The sequence below is a fragment of the Bufo bufo genome, chromosome 1, assembly GCF_905171765.1.
Source record: "Bufo bufo chromosome 1, aBufBuf1.1, whole genome shotgun sequence".
Lineage (NCBI taxonomy): Eukaryota > Metazoa > Chordata > Amphibia > Anura > Bufonidae > Bufo > Bufo bufo.
In genome coordinates this window covers 7,474,010-7,493,955 of record NC_053389.1, presented here as the reverse complement: position 1 = coordinate 7,493,955, position 19,946 = coordinate 7,474,010, and the positions used below count along the sequence as shown (strand labels likewise).

Sequence of the window (19,946 nt, the reverse complement as noted above, 5' to 3'; positions counted from 1 at the left end):
TGGCCTAAAACCAGACATCTGGCCAGCCTAGATCCATAATCTGTTGTTATCTGTACAGGATCTCTGGTATAACTCCCAGCCAGGTATAACTCCCAGCATCCTATCTGTCTGAGCGCAGTCATCCCTACAGAGGCCGCTATGAGCAGATGCTGCAGACGACTGGTGCTTCTGACCCTAAACCAGATGTAACAATGGAGAGCTAGAGGAATCCATAGACTGACCACACTGCCACACTTCTAACACTGATACCGTGTGATCGGAGCGCATGTGCATTAGAGGCCACACATTAGAGGCCACACATTAGAGGTCACACATTTATTAGATGTCACACATTAGAGGTCATACATTAGAGGTCACACATTAGAAGGTCACACATTTATTAGAGGTCTCGCGTTTGTTACAGATCAGACATTTATTGTGGTCACACATTAGAGGTCTTATTTATTAGCGGTCTCATGTTTATTGGAGGTCACACGTTTATTGGAGGTCACACGTTTATTGGAAGTCACACATTAGAGGTCACACATTAGAGGTCACACATTTATTGGGGTCACACATTTATTGGGGTCACACATTAGAGGTCACACATTTATTGGGGTCACACATTAGAGGTCACACATTTATTGGGGTCACACAGAGGTCACACATTTGGGGTTCGGTTCTGTCGTGTAAACACTTCTCCTTTTTGACCCGGTTTTATTGGATAAAGAAGCCTCTTGTTGTATTTCAGGGAAACAGTCAGAATGATTCCTGGATTTTCGCCCTCGCCGTTCTTCTCAGCAGCACCCTGGTATTTAACAGCGTAGGGACAATCGACCAGCAGGCCATGGATCAGCTCCAGTATCCTTTACATGAGCATGATGGGGGTTGTAGCATCTTACCAGTGGAAGCTGGAGAAATACTAGAAGACTGGCTCTTGGCATCATGCACACTGCGGTGTCATTGTGGCGCCATACAACTCCATATAAGTGATTAACCCTATAAGGTGCTTTCACACCTGCCATATTCATGAAGGAGGGTGAAAAAGGGCACAGGACGGAGTACTGGGCTAATTCTAGAGACAGGTGTGAGTCCCACAGGTGGGACCTGCAACTATCGGATGTTTATAGCATATCATGTGGCTATGCCATACAGATTAAAGATGGGAATACCCCTTTAAAGGTGTTATCCGATTTCTGAAACATCCCCCCAATGTGTCGGGCCCCTCAGAGATAATATACTTACCCCGCTCTTGGTCCCCGCACCGCCACTGCTGCTTCTCCCTGCACATGGATAAAAACATCCGGTGTCGGAGGGAGGGGGGGAGCAGCCAATGGCAGGCGGGGACGAGCCTCCCTAGCATCGCGGAGCAGCCAATGGCAGACGGGGACGAGCCTCCATAGCATCGTGGGTGATGCCAGGGAGGCTCATCCCCATCCCTGCCTGCCATTGGCTGCTATCCCCCTCCCACCCAACACGGGATGTTTTCAACTGTTTGTATGGAGAAGCGGCGCCGGGAGCGGGGTAAGTATATTACCTGTGAGGGGCCCGGCACATGGGAGACATGTTTCAGAAATCAAATAACCCCTTTAACTTAAAGGCTATGTACACCTTCGGAGGCATTATTTTGTATGATTGCATGTTACTCATTTTGGCTAAAAATCTTATTTTCAATTGGCCTTTATTAAAAATATTGAGCTGTTGGGTCACAAAGGGTTAACAGTTTTTCTAGCTGTGTGACTGATACTTTCACTTTCACTTTGTGCCATCTAACAACCCTTAACTCTAAACACTTATTTAAGCCACATTCTTATAGATAAGATAAGAGTTGAGCTATAACGAGTGTTTATAATGTCAGAGAGCAGAGATAAGGAGCCCATCAGCTCCTGGTCTGACGGAAAAGAGAGAAAATCCAAAGGGTGTAAGTAGAGCATCTCAGCTCTGTACAGAAAAAAGGATTCCATATTTTTAATAAAGACCAATTAAAAAAACATATTTTTAGCTCAAAATGTGTACAATGCAGTAATAAAAAAAATTGCCCCCAAAGGTGTACATAGCCTTTAAGAATAAAAGTTGGAGTGACTTTTGTCACTCCTGTTAGCATGTGTTTCTTCTGATCCCCTTTTTTCATTAACCCTCAATTCACTGCTTAAATGCATCTTCCGTGAAGATGGGCTGCCTGCTCACTGAAGGAACAGATTACATGGAAGTGTATTAGAGGTGAGGAGGAAGAGAAGGGACGGTCTTCTGGAGACAGAGAGGCTGACACATAGACTGCTGCTGGTTTGTAAGGGATTTACGTGTAAGCTGCTTAGCTCTGCTGCATAATGGCCTCTATTAATGCGGTTTTGGCCTCATGTGACAGCCGCCCTGTGTGAACGCAGACTGAGAAACAAAGGAAAGGAAGAATGGAGGGAGGGGAAAGTACTTAGCGTTGTGCCCATTCATTGGACATCCTCTTTGGGTCTGGGGAGTAGATCTCCTAGAGAAACCATAGATACTGCACATATTACTCCTTACCTTCTCCTAGTTATGTCACTGAACTGACTGAGAAAATAAAAGTGAAATCCACCGAGCAAGCAGAGTTAGAAGATGATTCATCAGAGTTCAAGAGATTTTTCCCGTCCTTCGTATGGTGTGTTCGAGATTTCAACCTTCAGCTGCAAATAGATGGGAAGGACATCACCGAGGACGAGTATCTGAAAGATGCCTTGAAGCTGAAGCCAGGTACAAACCTTACACTGAAAATGTTCATTCTGATGAAACCAAATCCTGGGGATTGCTATTGGAACCAGTCGACACCCCCCTAATAGTAATGCCTTCTGTTGCACTGCATTTTGGAATACATTACTGTAGTGCCCTAGAGCATAGGTACTTTGGAATATGGATGCTTGGGGACATCCACAACTATCAACTCCCTACTTTATTACACTTAAAGAGGTTGTCCGCTTTTTTATATTGATGACCTTGGATAGGTCTTCAATATCAGATCGGCGGGGGTCTGCCAACCCAGCACTCACACTGATCAGCTGTTTGAAGAAAAGGTCACGCTTAACCCTAACGCAGCTTTCTCTTCATTGTTTACCTGCTTGTTGTCACAACCTCCATGGTGAGAAGGTGTCATTACAAGAAGCCGCCCCAATCACTTCTATGGGACGGCTTCCTCCTATTCTATTCAAACAGCTGATCGGCGGAGTGGACGCCGATCCAGTGCAAGGAGTCAGCAATAGAAAAAGGATAGGTCATCAATAGAAAAAAAGTGGACAACCCCTTTAAGGGTTAAAGTGTGATTTATGTTGTTGTTTATAACTATACTGTTTTATATTGTTGAACTGCATTTTATATGTTTATTGGTTTATTGTTATATATCCTGTTCATTTGCATTGGTATTACACTGTATTTACACTGCAGTGTGGAAAGGGTTAATTCACAGCCAGCTAAGGCTAGTTTCACACTAACGTTAAAATCTTCTGGCAGGCTAATTCAGCAGAGAAACAGCCTATGGGAGATCATTGTATCTAGCATAGCCAAAAAGGAGAAAAGCACTGCCAGGCCCATTGACTATAATGAAATCTGTCCTGTTTCCGGCATTAGTGGCGGTATTCAGCCGGATGAAAAACGCGATGCTTGCAGCATTTATATTTCCGGCTGAATCCCGGCACTAATGCCACAAACAGGCCAGATCCCTGCTGGGTCCCAATATACTCAATGGGCTCGAGCGGGGAAAGGCAGCATCCGGCTATGCTGATACAATGAAGTCGGGCGGGCTACTGCTCTGCTGGAACAGCCTGACGGAAGATTATAACGCTAGTGTGAAACTAGCCTAATACTGAGAGACTTTGGGAATTTCCAGTCTGTACACTGAGAAGCTAGTAATTTCCCACAGTTACTATACATATTTATGCAGAGATGATTTTGGAGGGAAAAAAACAGACACAATGAACTTTTGACTGTCTGCTTTAACTCTGTCAGAAGCATGTTTGTGTCTGGAAACTACTTAGTCATTCCCATTGACTTGTATTGAGGCCTCATACAAGTCCATGGCAGCAGTGAACTGCAACATTGTATCTGTTTAGGCTGTAATCCTTCAGCTTTATCCCTCCCACCAGGAGGTTTCAGATCAGCTACAAACAGTAGAAAAGTAGAGCATTCAGAACCCCTAGAGGTTTCAGTGATAGGAAAGACTCTGACAGACTGTACACCTAGAGGTGGATACTGCGACAGGGATACTTTGACACAGATCTTGGGTCACCATGTTTTGGCCAGGGTATCAATCTTCTAAGAGAGAGAGGGACAGCTAGCTCAGGCCTTTCTTCAGCACAGAACCTTCTTCTGTCCGGGAGGAGAGTGGAAAAGCCAGCCCAGTGCCTCGTCTGTATAATTTTGCAGTTGAGTTCCTACAGTAAGAAGCATACTGGTTCACTGCAGACCCTGACTCTCTGGACTTATTTCCCATTGGGGTGCACCATGCTTTACCATCCCCTCCGGAGAGCAGAATCATGTGGTGATTAGTGTTGATCGAGCACCAAAGTGCTCGGGTGCTCTGGCCGAACACATCGGGATGCTCGGGTGCTCTACCGAGCACCCGAGTACAATGGAAGTCAATGGGAGAACCCGAGCATTAAAGCTTGCACCCCCTGCTCTGAAGAGGGGAGGGTGCCTGGTTCATAAGAAAAGGTCAGAAATTGATGGAAACACCACTGAAATGGATCGGGAACAGTATGGGGAGGATGTCTCAATACTTCTTGGACTCCCAGGTCGCTGCTGGGAACCATGTTGTCCGAGTAGTACGCCACTTTTACAGACTGACAATAATACGCGCCAAACCGAAAAGAAAATCAATTTTAGAGGAAAAATTGTTCGGAAACATTCTTTCCTGTATATTTACTTGTATATAAAGTGCAAGTGCTGCCAAAAATTACAAGGAAGAGGCACTCCGATACAACCTGTATATCACATAAAGGAGGGCCTCATTCACATTGTGGTACAATTGTTCAGGTAGTGGGACTCCTACACTCATAAAGCCTATGCACTAAGTGAAAGGGCTGCCAAAAATACACACCCTTGAAAAATTATGATTGATGGCCTGCTAGTGACCCTCAAAAACATTTGGAGCAAGGGCCTGCTCATCTGACCATCTAAAACATTAGGGGCGAGGGCCTGCTGCCGCATTGGTGACTCTAGATAATCTTTGGGAGATTGCATGTCCCTGTGACGGCAACGATCCATTTGGATGTCTGCCCTATTAACTTTTGATGTTCTTTTCTGTGCCTACCATGGTGATCACGGGTAATGGGCAATCAGTGTTCGATGCCGGAGAGAGAGCCTGAGAAAGGGATTCCACATCCAAGGGAGGTCAATAGCTGAAATCTGATTGGCTGTTGTTGCCTTGCCCCTTTTTTTTACTAATTGGGAACCACCCAGAGAGGGTGGATCAAGTTATTAAAGCAGAAGATTCAAAGGAAGGCAGCAGGAAATTACCCACTCCCGACTCGGTGACGATAAATATCAATACAGCACTCCTAAGCGGCCCTGTTATTGGAATGAGTACACTTTCAGTTAACGAGGATCTATTGGAGGGCAAGTCTGGTGCCAGCAACCAACTTGCTCCCGGCCTCCACAACGTTCACCCAGTGTACCATCATGATGAGGATTGTAAAAAAAAGATTTATGAGACGCACAGGACTGAAGAAAAATCAGGAGGAGGTGCTGCCAGTAAAGAGGATCCGCCCTTCCTCTAACAATTGAATAAATAAAGATAAAAAATACTGGGCACTCTCGCTTATGTAGAATCATACACTTTATTTGTACACATATATAATATAATCAATTGGTCTATAAACGCATAGTCATAATAAAACCATTAAATGGATTAGAATAGAATTGATAACACACAAAAACCACTAGACATTCAACACTATGTATAAAAATGGATATAACCGGCCGTGCTGAGACTAAAACTGGGGGGTGATCAGTCCATATAAATCAATAAATAAGGGGATCCCGACTGGTGGCTTAGGTGGTCTTGTAACTACAGATAATAACCTCGCAATGTCATATAGAGTTCACAATCCTGGTCCTTTGGAGGATTATAAAAATACCGGCGCAATATCGTGACGCAGGTCAGCCGACGCGGGGAAAGGAACTTTGAGTCCCAGAGCTTGCCGGCTCTTAGCTACTACGGAGCGGTAGCCAGAGGACCATAAAGACACGGGAAAGAAAGCCACAGCATTACACAGCTACGACAGGAGCACTCAAGAGCGTTCTTGGACTACAAGTTGACCATCAAAAAGAACCGCACTGCACAGTGAGTAAAAGCGGGACGCCGCGAACATACTCACCTAAGTGAATTTCTCTAACCGCAGTATTTTTATTCTCCTCCAAAGGACCAGGATTGTGAACTGTATATGACATTGCGAGGTTATTATCTGTAGTTACAAGACCACCTAAGCCACCAGTCGGGATCCCCTTATTTATTGATTTATATGGACTGATCACCCCCCAGTTTTAGTCTCAGCACGGCTGGTTATATCCATTTTTATACATAGTGTTGAATGTCTAGTGGTTTTAGTGTGTTATCAATTCTATTCTAATCCATTTAATGGTTTTATTATGACTATGCGTTTATAGACCAATTGATTATATTATATATGTGTACAAATAAAGTGTATGATTCTACATAAGCGAGAGTGCCCAGTATTTTTTTATCTTTATGATGAGGATTGTGTTGACCAGACTCTTGGCTACTGAGGCTACATTTGTAGGTGAGGGCCTGCTGCCGCATTGTTGACTCTAGATAACTTTTAGGCGATCACATGTCCACCTGACAGCGACGATCTATTTGGATGTCTGCCCTATCAACTTTGTAGCAATTTTTCAACAAGGACCTTCTGGTAAAGCACAGTTTTGCTTGTCCTCTCCACCAGAGGGATGAGAGATGAAAAGTTCTCTTTGTAGCGGGGGTCGAGAAGGGTGAACAACCAGTAATCCGTGTTGTCTAAAATGCGTATAACGCGCGGGTCGTGGAAAAGGCAGACTAACATGAAGTCAGCCATGTGTGCCAGAGTACCAACAGGCAAGACTTTGCTGTCGTCATCAGAAGGTGAGCTGACCCTGTAATAAAACATTATACGCGAGGGCCTGCAGTTGAGCTGACCCTGTAAAAAATTATATGCGAGGGCATTATATGCGACGAATAAACATGTTGATATGATGGAAGAGGAGGAGGAAGATGAGAAAAGGAAGATTTAACCATATACCCTTTTTTGTGGTGGAAGGGGTGCATGGGAATACAGTGTATTCAGTACATTAAACAACACATTTAGAGTGCCTTTGTTCATCCGCTTTCCTCTGGTGGAGTAGAGAAGTCTGGGGCAATCCAGGCCTTGTTCATTTTTCTAAGAGTCAACCTGTCAGCATTTTCAGTTGACAGGCGGATGCGCTTATCTGTTATAATGCCACCAGCAGCACTAAATACCCGCTCAGACAAAACGCTGGCGGCAGGGCAAATAAGCATCTCCAAGGCGTGCCACGTGTCCAGGTTGGACACCCAGTAGTTGTAAGGCACAGAGGGATCATTGAGGACGCTGACACGGTCTGCTACTTACTCCTTCACCATCTTCCTAAACTTTTCCCCCTTGTGACACTAGGTCGCGCATCAGGGTGGCGTTGCTGGCAGTGTGTCAAAAAACTGTCCCAGACCTTTGAGAGTGTTGCCCTGCCTCTGTTGGAACTGCTGTGTGTTCCCCTTGTCTCCCCTCCTCGGTTGGCCAAGGAAGTACGCTAGTGTTGTCAGATGGAAATTTTTGGAGCAATTTTTCAACAAGGACCTTCTGGTAAAGCACCGTTTTTCTCGTCCTCTCCACCTGAGGAATGAGGGATGAGAAGTTCTCTTTGTAGCGGGGGTCGAGTAGGGTGAACACCCAGTAATCCGTGTTGCCTAAAATGCATATAACGCGCGGGTCGGGGGGAAAGGCAGCCTAACATGAAGTCAGCCATGTGTGCCAGAGTACCAACAGGCAAGACTTCGCTGTCGTCATCAGGAGGATCACTCTTAATCTCCTCATCCTCTTCTGCCCACCCACGCTGAACAGATGGATTTACACTTGCATGGGTACTACAGTCTGTAGCGGAGGCAACCGTCTCCTGCTCTTCCTCCTCCTCTTCATCGTCCAATTCGCGCTCAGAAGACGTACGGAGGGTGGTCTGGCTATCACCCTGTGTAATGTCCTCCCCCATTTCCACCTCTTCCACATGCAAAGCGTCCTCCTTCATTGTGAGCAGCGAGCGTTTGAGTAGACACAGAAGTGGGATGGTGACACTGATAATAGCGGCATCGCCGCTCACCATCTGTGTTGATCCCTCAAAGTTGCATAAAACCTTGCAGAGGTCAGACATCCATGCCCACTCCTCGCTTGTGAAGAGCGGAAGCTGACTGGAAAGACGACGACCATGTTGCAGCTGGTATTCCACTACTGCCCTCTGCTGCTCACAAAGCCTGGCCAGCATGTGGAACGTGGAGTTCCAGCGCGTGCTCAAGTCGCACAACAGTCGGTGAGCTGGCAATTTCCAGCACTTCTGCAGCGTTTACAGACCGGCTGAAGCTGTCGATGACTTGTGGAAATGTTCACACACGCGGCGCACCTTTACCAGTAGCTCAGGCAGGGCCGGTGCAAAGATTTTTGCCGCCCTAGGCAAAGATCCATTTTGCCGCCCCCTCATGTCACTCACTTACTGACAGACACACACACTGACAGACAGACACACACTCAGACACTCACTGAATGATGTACACAGAAACTCACCGACAGACATACTTACTGACAGACACACATACACTCACTGACAGACAGACACTCACTGACAGACAGACACCTACCCACTGAAACACACACACACAGAAACTCACTGACAGACTCTCACTCACTGGCAGACAAACACACACATACTCACTGACAAACACACAGACACTTACTGACCGACAGACATCCACACTCACTGACATACACTCACTCACTGACATACACTCACTCACTGACATACACTCACAGACACTCAATGACAGACACACATACATTTACTGACAGAAAGACAGACATACATACACTCACTCACTGACATAAATACACAGGCAGACACTCACTCAGTCAAACACTTAAACACTCACCTCCCTGGGGTCCAGTGTGGTGCAGCTCCTCAGTCCTCCAGCGCGCCGTTTAGTATGCCGGGGCCGGAATGACGTCATATTCCGGCATTACAGAGGGCTCACGAGGGAGGAGTGGGGAGCTGCTAGAACAGCCTCCCTTGCCGCCCGCCTCCTCTCCTCCGGTAATTAACTGGCAGAGCAGGCACCTGCCATTAGGGTAAGCAGATGCCTGCTCTGCCATATTTAAGAAGGACCTCCACCTCCTAGCCTCCCTGTAACGGCGCTGGGGGCAGCTCAAGAGCCGCTCGCCCAGGGCTGCAGCCCCAGTCAGGGGGAGCCCACCAGGGTGCCCCCAGCAGGCCGACGCCCTAGGCGAACGCCTAGTTCGCCTATATGGTTGCGCTTGCCCTGAGCTCAGGCAAATTGGGGTAGGTTTTGAGAAACCGCTGAACCACTAAGTTTAAGATGTGGGCTAGGCATGGGATGTGTGTGAGCCTGCCGAGCTCCAAAGCCGCCACCAAGTTACGGCCATTATGAGACACAACCATGCCTGGTTGTAGGTTGAGTGGCGAGAGCCACAGCTCAGTCTGGTTTCTTATCCCCTACAACAGCTCTGCGGCGGTGTGCTGTTTGTCCCCTAAGCATATCGGCTTCAGCACGGCCTGCTGACGCTTCCCCACTGCAGTGCTACACTGCTTCCGGCTGATGGCTGACTGGTGCTGCATGCGGATAATTCGGAGGTGGAAGTGGAGGAGGAGGCGGAGAAGGAGAAGTGGGGGTTGGAGCCACTAACATAGGTGCTGGCAGAAACCCTGATGGAATTAGGGCCCGCAATCCTCGGCGTCGGTAGAACCTGTGCCACCCCAGGGTACGACTCGCTCCCAGCCTCCACAATGTTCACCCAGTGTGCCGTCATGGAAATGTAGCATCCCTGGCCGCCAGTCCATGTGTCCGTGGTTAAGTGGACCTTCCCAGTAACTGCGTTGGTCAGGGCTTGTGTGACGTTTCGGGACACATGTTGGTATAAGGCGGGCACGGCACACCTAAAAAAATAGTGGCTGCTGGGGACAGAGTACCGCGGGATGGCCGCCGACATCAGGCTGTGGAAGGCACTAAGTGTCCACAAGCCTAAATGGCAACATTTCCAGGGCCAGTTATTTTGAAAGGAGCACATTTAGTGCTATGGCCTGTGGGTGGGTGGCTGGGTATTTGTGCTTGCATTCAAATCCCTGGGGTAAGGACATTTGGACGCTGCGCTGGGACACAGAAGTGGATGTGGTCGCTGATGGTGCTTGCGAAGGTCCAGGGCAGGAGGCATCCTCGCCTGCGCCTTCAACAGGTGATTGGCCAGCACGTACCATGGGGGAAGAGGAGGCAGTGGTGTGACTCGCAGACACAGTCTGTGGACCCAGGCGTTCGTCCCACTTATTATGGTGCTTGGATGCCATGTGGCGGATCATGCTGGTGGTGGTGAGGTCGCTAGTGTTCACACCCCGGCTCATTTTGGTGTGGCACAGGTTGCAAACTACTATTCTTTTGTCGTCCGCACTTTCCTCAAAAAAGCTCCATACTGCGGAACACCTACCCCTTGGCAAGTTATAGGCCTGTTTGGTGTGGCCCGCCTTCTCCCTTTTGCCACCCCACTGCCTCTTCCAGCCTGTTGCGGTGCTGCAGATCCTTCCCCCTCTGTACTGCTGTCCTCACTCGGCTTTCCACCTTCCCAGGTTGGGTCAGTAACCTCATCGTCCACCACCTCCTCTTCCACTTCCTCACTCTGATCATCCTCCTGATTTGTTGACCTAACCACAACCTCAGTGATTGACAACTGTGTCTCATCCTCTTTATCAGCCTCTTGAGACAGTAATTGTAGTTGACTCATTGGCAACTGTGTCTCATCATCATCCACCTCTTTAAAATCTCATGTCCCTCTTCAAGTGTGCTTGGCGAGAGGGCCAAATCAAGTAATGGCGATGAAAAGAGCTCCTCGGAATTTCCGAATGTGGGATCACTTGTTTGGCAAGACTCTCCATGGTGGGAGGAAGGAGTATCAGGGAGAGGATTGTGTTGACCAGACTCTTTGCTACTGAAACTGGGCTTGGTGAAAGACAGGGTGGTGCTTAACCAACTGGAAGCATTATCTGCTGCAATCCAACAGACCACCTGGTCGCACTGATCTGACTTCAAGAGTGGTGTCCTGCGACACCCTGCAAACTGGGACATGAAGCTAGGTATCGTGGATGATTGTTTTTCTTGTGCTCTGGCAGCAGGCACAGTTTCACCGCTCCCAGGGCCACGGCCTCTGCGTGAACCATCAGCATCACGGCCACTTCCCCGTCCCTTACTGCTCGTCTCGTGCATATTAAATATTATATGCATACTTGAGTAAAACGAATCCCAGCGAGTGCTTGTAACTGTAATGGATCTCTTAGCACCCCGACCGGGTACCTCCGTTGATAAATGCTCCCAGTGCCTCCCGAGGACTCCAAGCACTCCGCTCGACACCGATACCACCACAGGAACCAGGAACAGCTCTTACAAGAGCTAGGAGTAATAGCCAGGGGAGTATACAAGTATAGCAATCCCCACACACATGAGACGAGGCTCTATGTTGAGTGTAAAACAGGAACACTTTATTGAGGGCTACCCGTCCGTATTTATGCAGGTCCCCATCTGGTGTACACGCCCCTAGGGGACCAGAAGGAAGACTGTGACACAAGACAGATACGTAGCACTCAGGATACACAGACACAACACATCCCCACAATGCATCATGGTTTCCTCCTCTCTGCCCTGGAGACACCCGAGGAGTAATTCAATTATCTCTCAGGACAAAGGGAAATCGCCAATACACATGTGGATACAACAGGGCAGAAATCACCACCCAAACACACAATATCACACCCCTACAGCAAACACAGACATTTAACATATTCCCAGATAGCTCAAGTCTGAGTGCATATCATTAGGTGAATGGCACTCAGAATATACAAATACAATAAAATTTGCTATCTGGGTACCCTCACATAACAAAATACAATTGCAAAGACAGATTTAAGCTGTGCGGCCGGTCTGTCTGCTCCTTTAAAGTTAGTATGGGCCATAATCCCGAGGCAAGAGGCTGGTAGCCAGGCCCCTCCGAAACCCAGTGGCGAGGTTGGTTTCACCACACATCTCCCCCTCCCAGGGAAGACTAACCAGATACCTGACCTCACGCCGGTCGGTACCTGAGTTAGTCTGGCAGCCCACCCACAACTAAATACTGGACCTGTTGAATTTGGTAGCCTGTCTCTGTCCAGTGAGTCCACCAAGGTAGCTGGTACTCCCGGTCTCTATGTTGCTCCCTGGCTTGGAGTGGAGGTTGCTTTGTGGGCAGGGATCAGCAGTACTCTGCCCTGGTGCCAGCGTTACCATGGAAGAAGCCTGGTTGTTGGAGGGGGAGACCGACTGTCTCCCCTTTGGATACCCAGCTCTGCTGCTGGAGGGGGAGACCGACTGTCCCTACCCCCTGTGCTGTAAGTGCAGAGACCACGGTCCCATCTGCACTGTTCTGGGGCTTACTGTCTCCCCCTGGTGCGTTAAGCTGCTGCTGGGGAGAGGGGGTAATGAGCTCCTCTCCCATACATACTTCCAGCCGCTGTGGAGGGCGACCGACCGTTTCCGCTCCCAATACAGTGTCCTGCTGCTGGGGAAAGGAGACTGGGCTCTCTATTCCTTGCTGGACACTCTGCCGCTGGGGGACAGGACCGACTGTCTCTGCCCCCTGTAACTCCGCCTGCCGCTGGGGAATGGAGACTGTGCTCCCAATTCCCAATAAATCACACGGCCGCTGGGGAATGGAGAATGGGCTCCCAATTCCCTGTAAATCACGCAGCCGCTGGGGAATGGAGACTGGGCTCCCAATTCCCTGCAATTCACACTGCCAATAGGGAGCGGGGGTAACAAGCTCCTCTCCCATACATACTTCCAGCCTCTGGGAGGGAGACCGACTGTTTCCGCTCCCAATACAGTGTCCTGTTGCTGGGGAAAGGAGACTGGGCTCTCTGTTCCCTGTAGGACACTCTGCCGCTGGGGGACAGGACTGACTGTCTCTGCCCCCTGTAACTCAGCCTGCCGCTGGGGAATGGAGACTGGGCTCCCAATTTAGGTGAATGGCACTCAGAATATACAAATACAATAAAATGTGCTATCTGGGTACCCTCACATAACAAAATACAATTACAAAGACAGATTTAAGCTGTGCGGCCGGTCTGTCTGCTCCTTTAAAGTTAGTATGGGCCATAATCCCGAGGCAAGAGGCTGGTAGCCAGGCCCCTCCGAAACCCAGTGGCGAGGTTGGTTTCGCCACAGTAACGAACTTCAAGGTTTAATTATTTCATATTATATCCAATTGATACATGGACGCATTTCAGCATATCCAGCTTTCATCAGCATAAACATAGAAAGTAAATCTCCATCTTTATATAGCAATACAATTCACCTAATCAATGACATCAGACGTCACATGATTTAATAGCAACCGAACGTCATTTCCTAGTTACAAAATAACAAATCACCATGTCACTCCTGAACAATATCATGTCACTCCTGTACATAAATCCATAAATAGAATAAACAAATAGATAAATAAACAGGAGCTTAACTTGATGCAGCTCATATTTCATCTTTGATTCGCTATCTGTAAGAAAAAAATTCTGTAAGAAAAAATTCATAAAATCAATACGTATTGCAGCCTACAACCTCATCACCTCATATTCCCTATTAAGCCCCTTCGGGTGTAACGTACTTAAGGTATGGATCTAGTAAGCCTCTCTCCGCAATAGAGGGGATTTAATATCCCCACCTCTCCTATGTCGTTTGACTTGCTCCAATACCTGAAATCTTAGTTGGGAAATTGAATGATGGAACTTACTGAAATGTGAGGGTAATGGTAACAATAAATTGCCAGTACGAATGTCGGACTTGTGCTTGCTGATGCGATCTTTTAAAGATTGCATAGTTTCTCCAATGTACAATACAGCACAAGATGTTGGCACGGATGTCACAGTTCACAGCAAGCACAGTACCGTATTTTTTGCCCTATAAGACGCACCTGCCCATAAGACGCACCTAGGTTTTTGAGGAGGAAAAGGTGTGCTTTTGGTGGGTTTTGAACTAATGGTGGTCTGTGGATGACACTATTATGGGGGATCTCTTGAGGACACTGTTATGGGGGATCTATGGGTGACACTGTTATGGGAGATCTGTGGGTGACACTGTTATGGGGGATCTATGGGTGACACTGTTATGGGGATCTCTGGATGGCTCTTATTGGGGTCTCTGGATGACACTGTTATGGGGATCTGTGGATGACACTGTTATGGGGGGGATCTGTGGAAGACACATATATGTGTCATCCACAGATCCCCTCCATAACAGTGTCCCTGTAGTGTGAATGACCCCCAATACAGGGGGTGGGGGTCGCATCTGGTTTTATAATGACAGCGTGGCCCGTGTAGTGACTGTATTCTACTACACGGGCCCCGCTCACTGTATATACTGTAATCTTATCTATAATTGTGGCATTGTTAATAGTAATCAGCGCTGTGTATTACTACAACAAGCGCTCGGTAGCAGAGAGGAGGGGGGAGGCAGGCCGGGAGGACGGACGCTGGCAGTGTAAGTCACTACGTCATGCGCCTACGCCGCCTGCTTCATTCATATAGTGGGCGGCGCAGGCGCGTGACGTAGTGACTCACGCTGCCAGCGCCCGTCCTCCCGGCCTGCCTCCTCCCTCCTCTCTGCTACCGAGCGTTTGTTGTAAGTAATACACAGCGCTGATCACTATTAACAATGCCACAATTATAGATAAGATTACGGTAATACAGGCGCTGATTACTATTAACAATGCCACAATTATAGATAAGATTACGGTATATACAGTGAGCGTGGCCCGTGTAGTAGAATACAGTCACTGCACGGGCCCCGCTGTCATTATAAAAGCAGATGCCGGCCCCCAGCCCCTCCTCCCTCTCAGCTGATACACCCGCTGCGCGGCATCGCGGCGTATCATTGACAGTTCGGCAAAATGCAGCATTCGCCCCATAAGACGCACTGCTATTTTCCCCCCACTTTTGGGGAAAAAAGTGCGTCTTATAGGGCGAAAAATAGGGTATATGGAAAAAGTACATAAAAGTATGGAAAACGGAAAATAGATTTCACTTATATTTTTCCTATCTCTGGCCCTGACACACAGAAGGTATTGGACACATGTCTGTAGTCACTGCAGACACCCTCTATAGAAAAAGTATTGAAAATGATGGAAAAAATATATTAATTTTCAGTTATATTTCTTCAATTTCTGGCCCTGACACACAGAAGGTATTGGACAGATGTCACTAGTAGGATTGAGCGAACCCGAACTGTAAAGTTCGGGTTTGTACCGAACTTTAGGATTTTTGGACCCCGGACCCGAACCCGAACATTTCAGAAAAAGTCCGGGTTCGGGTTCGGTGTTAGGCGATTTCTTGGAGCTTTTGGAAAGGCTGCAGAGCAGCCAATCAACAAGCGGTTAACTGTCTGACCTTAGAAGCCATCACAGCCATGCCTACTAATGGCATGGCTGTGATTGGCCAGTGTAGCATGTGACCCAGCCTCTATATAAGCTGGAGTCACTCTACTGTGCTTAGTGTAGGGAGAGGATGCGGCTGGTGATTTCAGGGAGAAAATAGGAGAGAATCTTTGCTCAAAATCTGAATCTAACTCAGCGATCTACATACATTGGGCCAGATTTATCATGACTCTGACAGCTCACTCCACTTTCACATATGGCTAAAGTCAGTTTTAGCCAAGTCAGATTTATGATCGGCCCTTTAAGACTGTAATAAATGTGGTTTGATGGTAGCAGTTTATCTGTCAGTGAGCAGCTTTACAAAAGTCGCACATCTTTACGAAAAAGTCGCATGTTCTATTAAAAAGTCTCACTGGAGTGAAATTGCGAATTTTTTTGCGACTTTTTTGCGACTTTTTAAATAGTCCCAATAGTAATTCTGTCTAGAGATTAATTTACATAAGAAAACACGCCCACTTTCAGAAAACTGGCGAGCATAGTGCAGAGCAGAAAAAAGTAGCAAATTTGTGCGCATTTTTTTGCGACTTTTTCACTCCATTATTCTGACTTGAGCTAATGATACATCTGGCCCACTGTGTTTTGTGGGTGCACGGCACCAATTTTTTATCCTGCCCTGAGCCCAGGGACCGAAAAAAAAAAAAAACTTTAATAAGTCAGTTAGGCGGCCGGCGGCGGCGGCCATTTTATGCAAGCTCAGTACACCAGCACTGCATCTGAGCTTTTGGGACATTGAAAATCCCAATTTTTTGGGCAATTTAAAACATTTGGTGCATTAGCAGGCTTAGTCAGTGCGCAATTTAAGCTAGAAGTACAGCCATCATTTTCTGGAGTTTTAAAAACACACTTTTTTAGCCAAAAACACTATTTTCCTGATCTGCAAGTGTTAAATTCAAGTTTAATATATACAGCTTTCATATTCTGTTACCAAAAAAACACTTTTTTGGCAATATACATCATCTGGATTAGTCAGTGTGCAATTTAACCGCCTCCGGACCGCCTAACGCGGGATCGCGTTCCGGAGGCGGCAGCCCTGCGCAGAGTCACGCATATATGCGTCATCTTGCGAGAAGCGAGATTTCCTGTGAACGCGCGCACACAGGCGCGCGCGTTCACAGGATCGGAAGGTAAGCGAGTGGATCTCCAGCCTGCCAGCGCCGATCGTTCGCTGGCAAGCTGGAGATGCGATTTTTTTAACCCCTAACAGGTATATTAGACGCTGTTTTGATAACAGCGTCTAATATACCTGCTACCTGGTCCTCTGGTGGTCCCCTTTGTTTGGATCGACCACCAGAGGACACAGGTAGCTCAGTAATAAGTAGCGCCAAACACCACACTACACTACACCCCCCCTGTCACTTATTAACCCCTTATTAACCCCTGATCACCCCATATAGACTCCCTGATCACCCCCCTGTCATTGATCACCCCCCTGTAAGGCTCCATTCTGACGTCCGTATGATTTTTACGGATCCACTGATACATGGATCGGATCCGCAAAAAACATACAGACATCTGAATGGAACCTTATAGGGGGGTGATCACCCCATATAGACTCCCTGATCACCCCCCTGTCATTGATCACCCCCTTGTAAGGCTCCATTCAGACGTCTGTATGATTTTTACGGATCCACTGATACATGGATCGGATCCGCAAAACACATACGGACGTCTGAATGGAGCCTTATAGGGGGGTGATCAATGACAGGGGGGTGATCACCCCATATAGACTCCCTGATCACCCCCCTGTCATTGATCACCCCCCTGTCATTGATCATCCCCCTTGTAAGGCTCCATTCAGACGTCCGTATGATTTTTACGGATCCACGGATACATGGATCGGATCCGCAAAACACATACAGACATCTGAATGGAGCCTTATAGGGGGGTGATCACCCCATATAGACTCCTTGATCACCCCCCTGTCATTGATCACCCCTGTAAGGCTGCATTCAGATGTCCGTATGTTTTTTACGGATCCACTGATACATGGATCGGATCCGCAAAACACATACGGACATCTGAATGGAGCCTTATAGGGGGGTGATCAATGACAGGGGGGTGATCACCCCATATAGACTCCCTGATCACCCCCCTGTCATTGATTACTGTGATGTTTGTGATAGATCACTGTGACCTTTACCCTCTTTCTCCTGATGCATGATGGGGGAGGAGGAGCTGTACCAGGAAGTCAGACAGTGTGTGAGGGGAACCGGAAGCAGACACATGAGGCTGAGAAGGGATTGCATCTGATAAGGACAGAAGCTGTTTGGAATAAGACTCCTCCATGTAAGAATGCCATAATGTTCCGGGTAATAAACCTTGCTCTGGTTAAGTAGTACATCGGCCTGTGTGTGTAACTTGCTGAGCAGATACTGGCAGCATTGCCAGCGGCACCTGAGAGACACAGAGTGTCCAGGGGACATAACAGTGGCGACGAGGATTGTGGATTTTAGCACACATGGCCTTCATAGGGTTTATTCAACCATTTGATCCTGCAGCTGAGTCATGGATCTCCTGGGTGGAGAGGCTGGAACAGTATATGGAAGCAAATAATGTGACTGTTGAAAAGAAAGTTGCAGTTTTTCTCACTGCATTGGGTCAAGCTGCATATGGAACCCTCAGAGACCTTGTTTCTCCAGACAAGCCAGCCTCTAAGTCCCTGCCTGAGTTAATTCAGACGCTACATACACACTACAACCCGAAGCCGTTAGAAATCGCAGAGCGGTTTAAATTCTACAGTAGAAGGCAGCAGGCCGGGGAGGATATAAAGACATATATCATTGCTTTACGTAAACTACCTGCCACTTGTCAGTTTGGAGACTACCTACAGACGGCTCTCCGTGACATGTTCGTCATGGGACTCTGCGACCCAGCCATACAGAAATGTTTACTCACAGAACCCGACGTGACTCTGACGAAAGCCACTGACCTTGCTACGGTCATGGAGTTGGCAACACGGGACGCCACCCTACTGAAGGCACCACCTACAACTCCTGCAAGCCAGGGTGAGGAAATATTCCACACTGCTATCACTCAACGCTCGAGACGCCCGTCCCCTGCCACTCAGCTTAAACCTCGCCACCCTAATTCTTCTGTCTCTGGGACCCCGACTTGCTACCGTTGTGGTAACACTACTCACAGTGCGCCTGCTTGCAAGTTCAAGGATGTCGTTTGTTTTCGCTGTGGAAAGACTGGTCATATTGGGCGCGTTTGCCGCAGCTCTCGCTCCCCGAACACTACCACAAAAGATAGACGTAAACAGACATTCCGTGTGGATATGGACAATAACGGTTTTAGCTCTGATGAGGAGACATGTGTCCAGCATGTTGGACTGTTTCAAGTAGCTGGGAGTACTCCTGTGATTAAAGTGGATGTCACACTCAATGGCTGTCCTGTCTCCATGGATGTTGATGTTGCTAAAACCTACAAAGCTTACACTACAAACCAACAGCAAGGAACTACTACAGCCCTTGGGTTATGTAAAACCCCTTGTTACATTAGGCAACCGCAGTCAAAGTCTACGCCTTTATGTTGTAAGGAATGCAGGTCCTCCGCTGTATGGAAGGGACTGGATCAAAGCCCTGGGCATGCCTCCTTTTACCTGTCACGGCTGAGGATGGGGGAAATCCTCAGCCGTGTAGCGCCAGGTCATGTTATGGCCTACTCGGCCAGGAGAACAGGATAGGGAGCAGGTCACCTCCTAAGAGCGTCCCTACCCTGACCCTAACTCCTAACTGCATGGGCCGACCTTAAAGGTAGGAGGACCCATGCGCAGGAACCTCGGATCCCTAACTCACCCTCCGTCCGGTCCCTGCGCTAGGAGTCAGAGTAAGACGCCCCACTCCTCCTAGGCACGGAGGAGCAGGAGTCTCAACGGCCAAGCTGTTGGGAAAATGGGGGAACACAAACAGTACTATGGATATGGCAGGTAATGTGAACTAGATCCACTTACCTGCCACAGCCTTGCTGACTGGATCCCTGTGCAGGCAAGCTGAAGTCCAGACAAGATTCAATGAACCCAGCAAACACACAACCACACACAGGAACCCAGATCCATAGCTGCACAAATATACACAGGAACAAATCAACTGATCATAACACAACATAGAGTATAACAATTTATGATCACAAGGGTGGCCCACACTGGCAGATGGAAAAGACCAGGAGAGTTCCTCCAGCTTACAAGGCTGGAGTACCCCTCAGAAGTCTGTCTCA

General features: G+C 47.9%; 1 protein-coding gene across 2 annotated transcripts in view; it reads left to right on the top strand.

Moving 5' to 3' along the window:
* The window catches only part of LOC120991112 (guanylate-binding protein 1-like), an 86,315-nt gene that overhangs the window by 10,901 nt on the left and 55,468 nt on the right, over nt 1–19,946 (top strand). For both annotated transcript variants that reach the window (XM_040420003.1, XM_040420011.1), the window contains exons 4-5: nt 731–840; nt 2,510–2,706. In XM_040420003.1, coding sequence (XP_040275937.1) covers nt 731–840; nt 2,510–2,706 — 307 coding nt within the window. The remainder of the gene's footprint in view (nt 1–730; nt 841–2,509; nt 2,707–19,946) is intronic.